Source organism: Cuculus canorus, chromosome 7 (assembly GCF_017976375.1).
Source record: "Cuculus canorus isolate bCucCan1 chromosome 7, bCucCan1.pri, whole genome shotgun sequence".
Classification (NCBI taxonomy): Eukaryota; Metazoa; Chordata; class Aves; order Cuculiformes; family Cuculidae; genus Cuculus; species Cuculus canorus.
The window spans coordinates 34,607,565-34,622,041 of record NC_071407.1 but is presented as its reverse complement, the minus strand read 5'-3'; the positions used below and the strand labels follow the sequence as shown (position 1 = coordinate 34,622,041).

The window sequence follows — 14,477 nt, the reverse complement described above, 5'->3', positions numbered from 1 at the left end:
GCCATTCTCTTCCCAGGGTGATTCAGATGATAGATGAGAACAAGGAGCAGCTGAGGAACCTCTTTAGGAACTACAACGTGCTGGATGTGCAGCCTGCCATCACTGCCCGGGCCCCAGATGACCTCTCAGCTCTGCAGGTAACGGTCCTGCTGGAGAGGGCCAGTGCTTGCAGGTGGGATGATGTCTCTTCCTGTCCTCCATGCCCTGGAGAGATGTTTCATCCAAAGAGTTTTGGATGGGTACCCACTGCTGGGTGCTGGCTCCATGCTGGACATTGCCGCTACCTCTCTGTCTCTCCCAGATGGCGATCATTGTGCTGGCTGTCCTGCTCTTTCTGGCTGCCATGCTCTTCATCCTCATGAACTGGTACTACCGGACAGTGTGAGTAACACCCAGGCTCTGCGCTGCTAGCCACAATGTCTGCTTGGGCCATGGGCACCCAAGTGGCCTCTCCCAGCACCAGCAGTGAAGCAAGCAAAGGTGTCCATCAGCATCCCAGCACCTACTGCAGTGGGGCTCAGACTGGGTTCAGAAAGTGCTCCTTTTCTCCAAAAATATAATGGTTTTAATGCCGATATCACCTCTTCTCACTGTCCTTCTACATTCGAGAGCTGTTTCCAGTACCTGAAGGGGCTACAAGAAAGCTGGAGAGGGCCTTTTTACAAGGGCATGGAGTGGTAGGACAAGGGGCAATGGCTTTAAATTGAGAGGGGGGGAAGGTTTAGACTAGACAGTAGGAGGAAATTATTCCTAATGGGAGTGGCAAGGCCGTGTCCCAGGTTGCCCAGGGAAGCTGTGGCTGCCCCATCCCTGGAGGTGTTCCAGGCCAGGTTGGATGGGCCTTGGGCAGCCTGGTCTGGTGAGAGATGTCCTTGCCCACGGCAGGGGGATGGAACTCAATGAGCTTTGAGGTTCCTTCTAACTCAAACCATTCTATGATTACTTCAAATCTGTTTCCCCTCTTATTTCAAGGAGCTTCCTTATTTTCTTCCCTGATTCACTCTGTTTCTTTCACAGGCACAAAAGGAAGTTGAAAGCCATAGTGGCTGGCTCCACCGGTGAGCAGTCGGGGGACGGGGTTCCAGGGTGCATGGACAGCACAGAGGGGGGCACACATAGGGGATGGCAGCAGGGTATAAATTGGAAGCGATCCTGCCCAGCAAGGTGGGATGGTTTTCTCAGCATCCAGGCTCCATCTGTTGCATCCCAGCATATTTCTCATGCCGCTGGTGCCTTTTTGGTTGCTGGGTTTCCCTCTTCAATAATGAATTGCCTCCCGTGCCCTCAGCTGGGCTGGTTTGCTGCTGAGCCCACTGATGTGCCACCCTTTGCAGGGAACAGAGGCTTCATGGACATCATGGACATGCCAAACACCAACAAGTACTCCTTCGACGGGTGAGTTCTCCCCTGCCCTCAGTTCCTGGGTTGGCCACCTCATCCAGCACAGGATGCAACACACATTGCAGGTTTACAGGCTTCTCCCAGGAGATGTACGGCTGTATTTTGCAGCCAGGGATGTGCAGGAGATGGAGGCACGAAGCGTTTTGCTCTGCAGAGGGGTGCAGACGGGCTTGCTGTGCCGAGCAGGACTGGCCCTGGGGTGTGTTTTTGCCTGGAGACCTTTCAAAGCAAGACAACCTTGTGCTTTCTCCTGTGACTCCATCTTTGCCAGTACTGGCCAGATTTGGGGGTTGCAGAGATGACAGGCAGGTACACATCTGGATCCAGAGCAACCGAATTCATGTCCGCACAGGGCAGCAGAACACTGCTTAGGGCTTAGGAAGGGGTTAGGTATGCTGCTGGGTTTTCAGCTGCCCTTTGCTTGCCCTGAGGGTTGCTCTTTTTCCCCTGGCAGGGCCAACCCGGTGTGGCTGGACCCCTTCTGCCGGAACATGGAGCTGGCGGCACAGGCGGAGCATGAGGACGACCTGCCGGAGAACCTGAGCGAGATCACCGACCTCTGGAACAGCCCTGCCCGTACCCATGTGAGCCACAGCCCCACCACGATATCTCCTCCTTGCACCCAATGTCCATGCCTCAGCTGCTCTCTCTTCCCACAGGGAACTTTTGGGAGAGAACCCTCTGCAGCCAAGCCTGAGGATGACCGCTACCTGCGGGCAGCCATCCAGGAGTATGACAACATCGCCAAGCTAGGGCAGATCATGCGAGAGGGACCCATCAAGGTGAGTGATGAGTGCGAGCATCCTCCACCGACAGGGTCTTCTCCTACCAGGCTTCCAGGTTCATGGCTGCAGCACCGGAGGGTGATGTCGCTTCAAAAAAATGCTGGGATGTGGCCAGCCTCCTTCCGACCAAACCATCTCCCTTGGGTAACCCATCATCTCTTCCCCTCCACCCAGGGCACTCTCTTGAAGGTGGTCCTGGATGATTACATGCGCTTGAAAAAACTCTTTGCCCAGCGGATGGTGCATAAGGCCACCGCCAGTCAGGGGGACCGCTCCTCGGTCTCGGAGGTAGACGGGGTGTGCATGGGCGTGGGGAGATGCTTGCCGTGCCCTCTGGGATGCAGTGTGCCTTCCTAGCCCTGCAGGCTGTGGTCACTCCCCATGGCCGTGGGCCTGATCATCCACTGGTTCCCCCTTTCTTTGCCTGTCTGAAGTGAGCCACATGTGTTTTTTTTCCACTGAGGCTAATGGTTCCCTGCAGTGCTTCAGCTTTCATGACCCACCCGGTGTTTCCTCTAAGCATCAGCCATACCCTCTCCCTTTAGCCTCTCTTACCCTGGGGAGGACCTGCTCTTGGTGGTGTGTTTTCTGTCCGTCTCCTCCCCATCTCCCTGCAAAGGGGCAGCCACTCCACCAGGGCTGGCCACACACGTGGGGGACAGTTTCCCTCCCTTCTGCTCTTCTGAGCTTATCAACCCCGGCTTTTGCGGCAAAAAGTTTTGGGCAAAGAGTTTTAGTGCAGGAGAGCTGGTGTGGGGAGAAGCAGATCCTGCCACTGCCTTCCCCCTCTTCATGGGGGCCAAAACAAGGGGCAAACAGAGCAGAGGAGAGCAGTGGGGTGGGAGACACCTGTCAGCCCTTCTACCCTCCATCAGTCCTTATCCCCCTCCAGCTCCATCCAGCCTTCCCTCAATTCTTTTCCTTATCTGCCTCCTCCCCCACCAAACTCATGCAACCCTAAATCCCAACCCAAGTCCAAACCTGGACCCACCACCTGGCTGGCAGACAGTGCCTGATCCGGGGCATCCACCTGACAAGTGAGCAGTCTGTCTGGAGATCATCATTGTGCTAATGATCTTCATCATCAAGCTCTGAGGTTGCTTCAGAAGAGGAAAGTCCCGGCCATCCTGCTGGGCTCTGGCATTGCAGGAGGTTTGGAGACAGGGAAGCCAGGATCTGCTCTGGCTGCGGTGTTGATTCCCACATTCCCTGTCAACCTTTTGCAGCTGATTCAGAAGGAGTTGGAGGAGGAGGAGGAGGAGCGCAGCCCCAGCCAGGGCAGCCTCCGCTTCCGACACAAGCAGCCGGTGGAGCTGAAAGGTCCCGATGGCATCCACGTGGTGCACGGCAGCACAGGCACACTGCTTGCCTCCGACCTCAACAGCCTGCCTGAGGATGACCAGAAGGTGCTGGGTCGCTCGTTGGAGACTCTGACTGCTGACTGTGGGGGCTACAGTGACCACAACGCCCGCACCGAGTCAGCCAAGTCCACCCCTCTGCACAAGATGCGGGAGGTGATCATGGAGAGCCCTCTGGAGATCACCGAGTTATGACGAGCAGTGGTGGTGGTGCTCCTCTAGGCAAGCTGGGGCCAGCAGGGATGAAGCACAGACCACAGGGGCCATGGTGGGGGCCAGGAGCACCCCAAGACCAGTGCTTGGCCCTCCCTTCCTCTGCAGAAGGAGTCCAGGCCAACCAGTGTGGTTTGCTTTGGCAACCTTGGAGAGCTTGGCCCCAGGAAAGGGCTCTCAGGACTGGTTTGCTTTTACTCACCTTTCATTTATCCATGAAAACATTAATTTTTTTTATTTTTCTTATTTAAAAAAGTTGGGGTTTTTTACAAAAAAAAAAAAAAAGAAAGAAAGAAAAAAGAAAAAGAAAAGCTAAATGAATCCAATGAGTCCAGGCTGGACAGGGGTGAAGGCACCGTGCAGCAAAGGTGCAGATGATGTCCCCCTGCACCATCTCCAGGCGCAGGCTGAGGACAAGCAGCCGTCACACCTCAACCATGGGCACGGGAAGGGCCGCGGCTGAGTCTGTTTGGCACTCACGTCACCTTTCCGTCAAGGAAAGACCAAAAACCGAAGACATTTCTCCATTCTGCTGGCTTTACCAAAACATGTTGCGACATCGAAAGAGAGACTGACAATAACCGGGGCTTCTGGATGTGGACTGCTCGTGCGTGTCTTTTAATGCCCTTTTCTTTCCCCTTCTCTCTTGCTTTCAGGTTTGTTTGTTCAGGAGTTTGTTTCCAATTGTAACCTTGTGGAGAGTTTCAGGCACGGTCTGTTATGGGACTCAGAAATACACTGTCTATGGCTTTGGGTAACCTGTCTGTTGTCCTTCCTCTGTGACTGCACCAGATTTGTCATCCCCTGATTGCCTTTTGAAGAGCATCATAGAATCATAAAATCACCAGGTTGGAAAAGACCTCTTGGATCATCGAGTCCAACCATTCCTATCTGCCACTAAACCATGTCCCTGAGCACCTTGGGTATCCGTCTTTTAACTACCTCCAGGAACGGGGACTCCACCCCCTCCCTGGGCAGCCTCTGACCCTTTCTGTGAAAGATTTTTTCCTGATTTCCAGCCTGAACCTCCCCCAGTGCAGCTTCAGGCCATTCCCCCTTGCCCTGTCCCCTGTCACTTGGGAGAAGAGCCCAGCTGCCTCCTCTCCACAACCTCCTTTCAGGTACACCGAGAGCAATAAGGTCTCCCCTCAGCCTCCTCTTCTCCAGGTTAAACACTCCCAGCTCTCTCAGCCGCTCCTTGTAAGACTTGTTCTCCAGCCCCTCACCAGCTTCGTTGCTCTTCTCTGGACACACTCCAGAGCCTCAATGTCCTTCTTGTGGTGAGGGGCCAGAACTGAGCACAGGATTCGAGGTGCGGTCTCACCAGTGCTGAGTACAGAGGGAGAATCACCTCCCTGGCCCTGCTGGTCACACCGTTTCTGATCCAAGCCAAGATGCCACTGGCCTTCTTGGCCACCTGGGCACACTGCTGGCTCATGGTCAGTCAACCAACACCCCCAGGTCCTTCTCTTCCGTGCAGCTCTCCAGCCACTCTTCCCCAGTCTGTAGCACTGCATAGGGTTGTTGTGCCCCGAGTGCAGGACCCGGCATTTGGCCTTATTAAACCTCATCCCATTGGTCTCAGCTCCCTTTTCCCCTTACCTCACCCCTCCCTCCATCCCCTGCATGAGATGCCCCTCTGGGTATTGCTGCACCTCACGTTTTGGGGGAAGCATTAACCCTGCCCTAGGTTTGCCGCCGTTGCCGCACTGCCAGCCCCTCTGCACCCCAGGAGAGGAGAAAGGAGACAACCAGCTGGGCTCACAGGAAGAGTTTATTTGCAGTGAGATGCTCCTGTGCACATTCAGGACTGGGCACCACGGGCATCCCCCCTCCTGTGACGGGGTCAGCATGGACCTACCCCCCCCTAGCAGGGATGACTGTGTGAAAGGAAATCTCTGCCCCAAAACTCTCTCATTTTTTCATTCAGGGAATACTTAAAGTGTGTGTGTGTATATATATATATATTTCCAGCAATCAGCTGAACACAAAATTAAGAGTTCTGCAAATGTCGTGCAAAGGTGTGCATTGCAGGTAAATTTGATCCGCTTTGTTTCTTTAACTGGTGACTGGGAAGTGGGGGTAATAAAAAGCCACCCCAGTTTGAAAAGGGACCAGCAAAACGCGGGGCTTGCCCAGAGCCAACGAGACCTGCAGCGTGAAGCTACCGGCGGCCAGGAGTGGGGACAGTGTTTGGGCAGCAGAAACCATCCCAGCCCATGGGGATGGATCCACATTGTAAGATCTGGGCCTTATGAGCGGTTGGGGTGGGATGGAGATGATGGGGATGGGGATGGGGATGGGGATGGGGAGCAACAGCAGGATTTTACGATCAGCCTAAGAGATGGTGAGGCTGAATCACCTGTCCTGCAAATCCTAAGAAGTCCCTTAACCTGATTTGGAAATCCAAGTCCCAGGGCTGAAGAAGGAAGCAGCAGAGGTGGCCAGGGCACCCCGCGGACCCCCTGAGGCGGGTGAGGCTGATGGATTCCTGCCATCACATCCATGGGAGCAGGTGGATCCCAAGGGAGGGGGTCTGGGATTTTGAACCAAAACAGTGGGGCAAGCCCGGCTGGCTGGGGAGGTGGCTCCTAGTTCCATAGGTGACGCCGGCAGTGCTCGACCGCCTGTGGGAGAGATGGGGAGGGATGACAGGGTGAGGCAGGGACCACCAGCATCCTGCCAGCCCAGGGGAGGGGACGCAGTCACAGCTTACGTGGCACTCTACCGCCGTGGCCATGTTCTTGCACCAGTATTGTGGGCCCCAGACACAGGGGTCTGAGCCCTCCTCAAATGAATTGCAGGCTCTTATTTTCTGCATTGCGAAGGAAAAACATGGAAGGGGTGAATTAAGAAAACCATGAGCATCTCTTGACCGAACTGCCCCTCTGCCGTCCCCTCAGGCTTGGCTTCATGGTGCCCACTTACAGTGCAGACGAAGGTGGGGTCCATCATCTGCACGAGGAGCCGCACGGCCTCCGGCTCGTACTGCACCACAAGCGCTTCGCACTGGGAAGGAGAGAGGGGGTTAGCCTAACGCGGGGGCTCAGGGGGTCCCCACGGGGCTGGGCACTCCTTCTCCAGCTCACCTTGCTGGTGAGTGGCGTGGGCAGCATCTCGCAGCCTTTCTCTAACACGTCGCCCAGCTCTGCCAGCGTCTCGTTCTTCAGCAGCTCGTTATCGAAGTAGGTGATGACGATCTGGCAGACGTTGCAGAAGGCACCCGCACTCACCTCCACCTGCTCCGGCGCGGGAGCTCCTGCAGGACATGGAGGAGGCTGTTAGCATCCTCCCAACACTCTGCTCCCTGGGAGCCCGGTGTGTGGCTGCTCACCTCGCTGGATGTCCCCACTCCGGGGACAGCAGCGCAGCATGGTGCAGACGGCCATCGGGTCAGTGGCCTCCAGCAGCATGATGACCACGGCTTTGCCGTAGGAGTCAACAAAGTCTTTGCACTGCCCGATGACACCGTGGGGCAGCATGTAGCACACCTTCTCGATGTCGTTCACCAGTTGCTCCTGCCAGCAGAAAGCAAGTGGAGGCATGGGGAGATCCACCTATTTTCTGTGCTCTCCACTTGTCTCCATCTCACAACCTTCCACCTCCAGACCGTGGCAGCAGGGCTCACCTCCGTCACGTTGTTCTCCAGGAGGCTCTCAGCTGCCTTCACAGCAAACTGGCACATCTCGCACAGTGGTGTGGTCCCCTCCTCGTCCTGCTGGGATAAGGCAGTGGGATGCGCGCTGAGCGCCCCTGGAGCCATCCCTGTCCCACCCAGTTGTCAACCCTTGTGACAGACATTTCCCACCTTGGCAAAATGGGGATGCTCAAGGGAAAAAAAAGTGCAAAATAAGGCTTCCCCATCCCGGTGTTTGGATTTTAGAGAGAACAGCAGAGGAGGGGGGTGTCCCCGCTTACCCCCAGAACTTGCATCATCTTCTCCATGAGCAGCGTGTGGAGGGACAGGTCTGAGGCAGAGGAGCAGAGTCCCAGGTGGCCACACAGCTCCATGGGCTCCTGAGGGAGAGACAGCCCGAATCAGGCAGACGTTGCCCCACAGGAGGGTGACCCTGTGCCCCCCACTTCCCCATGGAGAGGGATTTCAGCCTGTTGGGGTGCAGGTCTCCCTTACCTCAGCCTGCTGCCAGTGGAGGGGCCAGAAAACGGCATGAAAAATAAAGAAAATAAAGAAGAATTACAGCAATTGCAAACCAGAGAGAGAGGGGAAGAAAATATTTAAGAGTTTATAGGAGTGTTGCCCAGGGGGGTTGTGTCTGCCCCATCCCTGGGGGTGTTCCAGGCCAGGTTGGATGGGGCTTTGAGCCAGTGGGAGTGTCCCCCTGGCAGGGGGCTGGAGCTGGGTGGGCTTTAAGGTCCCTTCCAACCCAAACCCCTCTGTGATTCTATGTAAACAGAGAGTTCCAAAGAGTAAGGCCTTGCACTTACTGACGAGAGGGTTGCTGTGGCCGTGGCGCTTGGTGACCCCGCTGGAGCCCACCCTCCTTCAGCAGCCCTGCGGAGCACCTCTCCCACTCACCAAGAGCTGGAGCAGCTGGACGGCCGTGTCCGCGTGCTCGACCAGGTAGCGCTTGCACTGTGCAAGGGAAACACGGCCTCAGCATCCAAGCGGGACACCAGCCGAGTGCCCCAGCCCGTCACAGCACTGCTGGAGAGCGGGCAGCGGGGAAAGATGCTCCCGTGCCATGATGCCACTGGGGAGGAGGAGGGAGAGGGTGCCCTTACCCGCTGTGCCAAGCCTGGTGTCAGGCTCTCGCACACCCGCTCCCCACGGGCCACCAGCAACTGGGTGAAGGTGTCGTCGGTCCCCAGTTCCAGCTGCATGGCTGCCACCAGCTGCAGACAGTCCCCACAGGTATCCTCCCTCTCCTGTGGGACAACAAGGGCAGGGACAAATCAATAAATCCCTCAAAATAAAACAGAGCCCCCCACACCAGGACTTGCAGGGCTGGGATTTCAATGCCAGCCACAGTCCAGGGCAGCGCTTTAGCCAATATCCCACTGCATCCTGCAATATATCCTGGCCCCGAATTGGTGACACCCCCAACCAGATGCCATTTCGGCTGTGCATAATGTTAATTATTTTGGTTTTAAGATGAATGTTCAATAGGTGACGCCCGGGTGATTCTCGCCTGTGCCACAGTACCTGGGCCTCACCACGAAGCAGATCCTGGGGATGGAGCAGGAGGGGCACGTTGGCGATGAAAGGGTTGACCAGGTCAGCAAAGTCCTGAACATGGTCCGTAGGGGCTGGCGGAGGCTTCTGGAACTTCAGGGCTCCCATGGGGTTCTCCCGGGACAGGCACAGCTTGAAGGTCCCGCACACCACCTTCGGGTCCGACTAGGGGAGCAGAAAGGCGGAGACTTGGGGGTTGCACCTGCCCCATCGCCCTGCTCTCCTCCCATCCCATGGTCATTTCCATCCCCATCTCACAGAAGTTTTATCCAAGGCACCAAGAGCCTCCTTTGCCCTGAGAACCCCCAGCACATCCCAATCCATGGAGAAACAGGAACCCAAAGGGGTCCCACCCAGCCAGTTACCAGCACTTGCTTGCCCAGCTGGACAAGGATGAGGACACCAGTGTCCACCATCTTCTTGCACTTGACAGACCAGTCCTGGAAGGGCAGGTACTGGCATTTCTTATCCAAGAATTTCCGCAGCTTTTCCTAGGAGAGGACAAGGAGAGAGCTCAGGGCTGGGCCTGTGCTGGGGGGGATGCACGCCAGCCCCATGCACTCCCCCAGCCATGACCCACCTCGGTGCGGTTGTCCTGGAGGATCTTGCCCACCACCGAGACCGCCATCTGGCACAGGTGACACGGGATCCCCTTCTGGAGAGAGAAAGGGTGCATCCATCGGGATGCTGCCGCAGCCCCCACCTTGCCACTCGCTCTCCCAAAGTCCACTCCTCAACAACAAAAACACCCCACCAAGGGGCCCTTGGGAATACATCGAGGTACCCACGCATTTTTGCCTCCCACCCTGCAGACTACCAGTCCCCCCCCGAGCTCCGTTCTCCCCCAGTTTGGGCTCTCCCCGCTGGCTCACGCGCTGCTGCTTGAGAGCATCAGCAGATGCTCCTCGGGGTGCCCAGCTTGGGGGCAGCCAGGCTGGGATTATCCCCACGTTTTTGGGGCATAGGATGGGCGCATCCCTCGATCCCACCACATCCCACAGCTCCCGGTGTGGTTACCCCCAGGGCCTGGTCCCGGACGGTGATCTGGCAGAGCTGAAGCACCCCACACTTGGCTGCGGTCACTGTGTCGCGACACCAGTCCTCTGGCCGCTCGCCGCACTCGTGGAGGGGACTGGCGGCAGCTGTGGCAGGGGGAGAGCACATCGTCATCCCCCAGGGCACCCCTACACTCCCTCCTGCTCCAGCCCGGCACCCCATCCTCAAACCAATCCCACGAGTTGAGGGTGATGCTTCTCCCTCTCCCACTGTGTTTCAATCTCTGCTTTTGCAGTGGTGGAGGAGCTGTTGGGGGCTCATAAATGACTTTTTTAAGCCCAGCAATGATCGGCTTTGCTGGGCAACTGCGTGCTGCCAGCTTTTCCAGTGGGTTGTAGCAGCAGCTTCAGACCAGAGTCAAAAGCAAAGGGAATTTGGGGGATCATCTCAGCCTCGTGGCACCGTTTAAGATGCCAGGGCGGTGGCTGCTCATAAAACCAACATTAAGTCTTGTAAAATGAGTAAACCAGGGATTCCAGTGCTCCGCTCCACGCAGCTGCTGGTTAACCACACCGCAGCTCCCGGCAATGATTGAGCAAGCCCAGTTTGGGGTGGTTTCTTTTCTTTTATATATATATACACATATATATTTCCTCCCAACAACAGCATTTTCTCCTGGCTGCAAATCCCCCAGCGTGGCAGCGGCGCCACCGCTCGCCTCGGCAGCACACTGGCATGGCGCAACGCTGGCGGTTTAATTGCCACCTTGGCATGTCAGGATTCATTTGTGATGGGGCAAGTGTTTGTTTCCACCGGGTGCTGCACCCACCCAGGATGCAGCCAGGGAGGTGGCACCCAAGCCCCTCCTTTCCCTTCTTCAGCGGGGAGCGGCACTGGGGAGGCGGGGGGCACGTGGGGAGCGGGGCACCGACAGGCAGACCCTGCCGTGTACCCTTGTAACCGGTATTTCTAAGCAAAGCACAACCCTCCGAGAGCATCTCCCCGCAGCTTTTCCCACCTAACCCTATCTGTGTGATTCTGCACAGCCGAAATAAAACCAAAGGCACCAACTGCTTCTTCTACCCATCAGGTTTCTGCTCAAACGCTGCTTTTCCTGCGCGCCAGATTCCGACAATGCCTTTTTGCTCATCCACACGACGCGTTGGGGCAGCAGCCAGAGATGCTCAGGGCCAAAAGTGGAAGGTGCAGGAAGGGGTGTCCCAAGTGCCCCATCAGCTCCGCGTGCTCTCAAAAATGCTGGCGCATCTCGGAGAGCGCCGGGTGGTGTTTCCGCCCCGATTACCCCATCGGGCTGACAGCAGCACTGAGGCAGGAGTGAGCCCCAGGGCAGGGTGAGTCCCCCCGGTTTTCCCATGCGCGGCTTCCCACACACCTGCCCAGCAGAACGATGTCACGGTCGCAGCATCAGCTGAGAGATATATATTTAATTATGTCTTTTTTTTTTTAACCCTGGCGCTAGCATCAGGGCAAACAGGAATGGCAGGTCAGCAGAGGAGCTCAGGGGCAGCACCAAAAAACAAAAGGAAGAGACGAGAAGTGAAAAGCCCCACATTGTTCTGAGCTGGTCCTGCCTGACCCACAGACCTGAGCATCTCTCAACATAAGCAAATCCATGAGCATATCCTCAAAATAAGGAGGAGATGGGTCTGTTGGCATGGGTCCAGAGGAAGGCTACAAAGGTGATCCAAGGGCTGGAGCACCTCTGCTGTGAGGACAGAGTTGGGGTTGTTCAGCCTGGAGAAGAAAAGGCTCCGAGGAGACCTTATAGTGACCTTCCAGTGCCTGAAGGGGCTACAAGAAAGTTGGAGAGGGGCTATTTACAACAGCTTGTGGTGATAGGACGAGGGGGAATGACTTTAAATTGGAAGGGGAAGATTTAGACTGGACATTAGGAAGAACATTAGGGAGACACTGGCCCAGGCTGCCCAGGGAAGCTGTGGCTGCCCCATCCCTGGAGGTGTTCCAGGCCAGGTTGGATGGGCCTTGGGCAGCCTGAGCCAGTGGGAGGTGTCCCTGCCCATGGGCAGGGGGTTGGAACTGGATGAGCTTTAAAGTCCCTTCCAACTCAAACCATTCTGTGATTCTACAGTCTCTCACAGTCCCATGATGGAAACCAAACCAGTGGTGTAAGGGTGCTGTCTGCAATGGCATTGGGGATTTTGATGGTCCGAAGGACACCAGTGTTTTGCACCTGCACCTCTCTGGCTCATGGTGGCTCTCAGCTCAGCACTTACCCCTCGATCTACTCAAACTGAAACTCAGGCAACAAGTGCTGGGCCGGAAAGACAATTAATAACAATAATAACATCAATCCACTGAGAGCACAGGGAGCTTCCCCAAGTGGAAAGCATCACCACAGGGCAAGCAACTAGACCAACCAGTGTCCCGTGAGCTCGCTTCCACATTTCAAAGCCATGCTGGAGCCACCTCGTGCTGACCCGCACCTGGGCATTTTCAGCAAAGCCCTGACACAGAGCAGGGTGCGAGGCAGGGATGCTCCTGTGCTGCTGCAGTGGCTCTGAGACGGCCAGTGCTGCCCTGGGGTGGGGTGGGCTTTGCTCAGGAAGGATCCAGCACCAAGTTCTGGATCTGGCACGGGCTGTGCTGGTGTTAGGCTGAGCCTTGGAGCATGCTAGCCGAGCCGGCAGAGCCTGGTGAGCAGGTTGTGATGTAAACCCCGGGGGTGGCGGCGTGGGCCCTGGCGCCCCAGTTCCCAGCTGGGCTCACACTCCTGGTACAGCAAAAATTGTAAATACGCTCTCTCCAGCACCAAAATCCTTCTCCGAGGCTCGCAGTGGCCCATGGACCCACAGCCCCACCAGCCATGCCATTGAGCAGTGCTGCCACAAGAGCCGCTGCCGGCTTCCCAGGGCAGGCATCGCCCAAAGGACGGACGTGCCGAGTATGGGTGAACTTTCCTGCTCTGCCTGTTGCTGGCTGGAGCACCTCGGCATGTCCTCGCCAGTCACGACTCCTCCACCACAAAGCCACTGCCTGGGAAGGTCACATCAGAGGAGCCTGATGGGCTGAGCCTCAGGTAACAAGAGTGCAAAAGGGATTCTCCCCTCTGAAAGGGGCTTCTTTTGCCTGCAACAGCAAGGCTCCGTGGCTTCCCTGGGGAAATTTCCCCTGGAATAAGTGATTTGCCCTTAGGCACAGACCAGGGGTTGGAAACAGGCTCTTCCCAACTTGTTTTCCAAGGGCTGGGCAGAACGTGAGCCAGGTATCACTTTCTCACTCTTCTCGGGGGGATGCAGAGGAGATGGAGGCAGCAGCTCATCTGCAGAGGAGCTGCTCACAGCTACCTAAAGCCCTAGCGATGAGAGGTCTCCAAAAGTGCTCCGCACTGCACAGTGTGCTCTGTCACCCTACCCAGAGCTCAGCAAGTCATGCCAGGAGAGGCTTCCTGCCTCCTGCACCTCATACAAGGCCTCCAAGGAAAGGGACGGCTCAAGGTGGCACCACAGTCACTCCATCGCACCAGGACAACGAAGTCGTTTCCCCCAGACAGCCAGGTTCCAACACCAAAGACGGCAGTCTAAGAGCCCTCTTCCCTATCCCTGCAGAGATGCCCCAGTATCCCACCTCCCTCCTTCCATCCCCTGGCAAAACACCAGCATGCTTTGAGTCCTCGCTGTATGGACAAGGGAGGGAGCGAGCATCATCTTTAAGGACAGAAGTTGCAATTATGGCATCCGAGCGAGCAAGTGGCCACCTTGGATCTGGCAGTCAATGTGGCCACCTGCCCCAAGTCTCTTCTGGCCTAGCTTCCACCATCGCTGAGGGACAAGGAAGCACACTATAGAGCTTAGACACTAGAGTTGGGAATAGCTTTGAGGTCCAGAGGGGTTTTCTGGGCTCTCCTCAAGTCCTACCCCCAGGCCTGGCCTTACCTCGGTAGGAACCTAGGCACACAGAAAGGATCAGCACCCAGCCACTCCATTTGCTCTCCATGCCGTTCCTAAGATAGTCCTCAGTGGCCGGTTCCTCTCCTGTGCTGCTCCCAGACTGAGGAATCTTGGATGGGCTGGGAGTACTGAGAACCCACACCTACGCAGAGCAATTACCACACCCCTCTCCTTACACCTTGATTATAAAACCATCACCAGCCTGGAAGCAGAGGGAGGGACCAGAGCCGGGCAGGTATTCCCAGGAAGTCCAACCTGCTGCTTAATGCTAACCTCACTGCTCCCGGATGCAAAAGGTGGGCATGGCAGGGAAAAAACTATCCTAGTGCCATAGGATACAGTCATTTTCTGTGCTCTTCACTGAACAACCCATGATCCCTTACAAGAGGTCAGCAGAGCACCAGTGAATTCAGGACAAGTGAATTAACGGGGGAATTTAGAGGCAGCCAAGTAGTTTGCTTAGAAGCATTTAAAAGGTGGTACAAAATAGAGCAAAGACTGAAGACAAAAGGAAAGCCACATTAAATGCAAGTCAGCACTGATGCCTGATGTTGAGCAGCTTCTTCAGCAAGAACTCTCTCCAGCCTACGCAAGGCTGAGA

At 56.2% G+C, this 14,477-nt stretch overlaps 2 protein-coding genes across 10 annotated transcripts in view; one reads left to right on the top strand and one right to left on the bottom strand.

Moving 5' to 3' along the window:
• CDH23 (cadherin related 23) overlaps window positions 1-4,573 on the top strand; it is a 219,539-nt gene extending 214,966 nt beyond the window's left edge. For 2 of the 6 annotated variants that reach the window (XM_054071249.1, XM_054071250.1), the window contains 6 exons: window positions 17-137; window positions 302-381; window positions 1,018-1,058; window positions 1,335-1,395; window positions 1,856-2,183; window positions 3,413-4,558. In XM_054071249.1, the coding sequence (XP_053927224.1) occupies window positions 17-137; window positions 302-381; window positions 1,018-1,058; window positions 1,335-1,395; window positions 1,856-2,183; window positions 3,413-3,739 (958 nt within the window). In that variant the 3' untranslated portion in view covers window positions 3,740-4,558. Of the gene's footprint in view, window positions 1-16; window positions 138-301; window positions 382-1,017; window positions 1,059-1,334; window positions 1,396-1,855; window positions 2,184-2,360; window positions 2,475-3,412 lie in introns of all 6 variants that reach the window. The other 4 variants (XM_054071251.1, XM_054071246.1, XM_054071245.1 and 1 more) reach the window with 4 other exon arrangements.
• A 945-nt stretch (window positions 4,574-5,518) lies between these two features.
• LOC104054866 (prosaposin) lies at window positions 5,519-14,024 on the bottom strand. Of its 4 annotated transcripts, none has more exons than XM_054072288.1 (15): window positions 13,862-14,024; window positions 9,969-10,093; window positions 9,532-9,606; window positions 9,317-9,442; window positions 8,922-9,116; window positions 8,501-8,644; window positions 8,295-8,351; window positions 7,890-7,898; window positions 7,676-7,774; window positions 7,386-7,475; window positions 7,092-7,275; window positions 6,847-7,016; window positions 6,686-6,766; window positions 6,474-6,572; window positions 5,519-6,384 (listed from the first exon to the last, which is right to left on the bottom strand). In XM_054072288.1, the coding sequence occupies exons 1-15, from the start codon at window positions 13,920-13,922 to the stop codon at window positions 6,349-6,351; spliced, it is 1,551 nt and encodes a 516-aa protein (XP_053928263.1). In that variant the 5' UTR covers window positions 13,923-14,024; the 3' UTR covers window positions 5,519-6,348. The 4 variants fall into 4 exon arrangements, with proteins under 4 accessions (XP_053928263.1, XP_053928264.1, XP_053928266.1 ...); XM_054072289.1 differs by having other exon boundaries at window positions 7,386-7,472; XM_054072291.1 differs by lacking the exon at window positions 7,890-7,898.
• Between the last annotated feature and the right edge of the window lie 453 nt (window positions 14,025-14,477).

Excerpts from the sequence above, each read along its gene's own strand:
- LOC104054866 (XM_054072288.1), bottom strand. The coding sequence starts at position 13,922 with ATGGAGAGCAAATGGAGTGGCTGGGTGCTGATCCTTTCTGTGTGCCTA. Across the intron at positions 9,607-9,968 it reads TCCGGGACCAGGCCCTGGGG|AAGGGGATCCCGTGTCACCT; the intron begins GTAACCACACCG and ends TTCTCTCTCCAG. Across the intron at positions 7,276-7,385 it reads TGGAGAACAACGTGACGGAG|GAGCAACTGGTGAACGACAT; the intron begins GTGAGCCCTGCT and ends TTCTGCTGGCAG.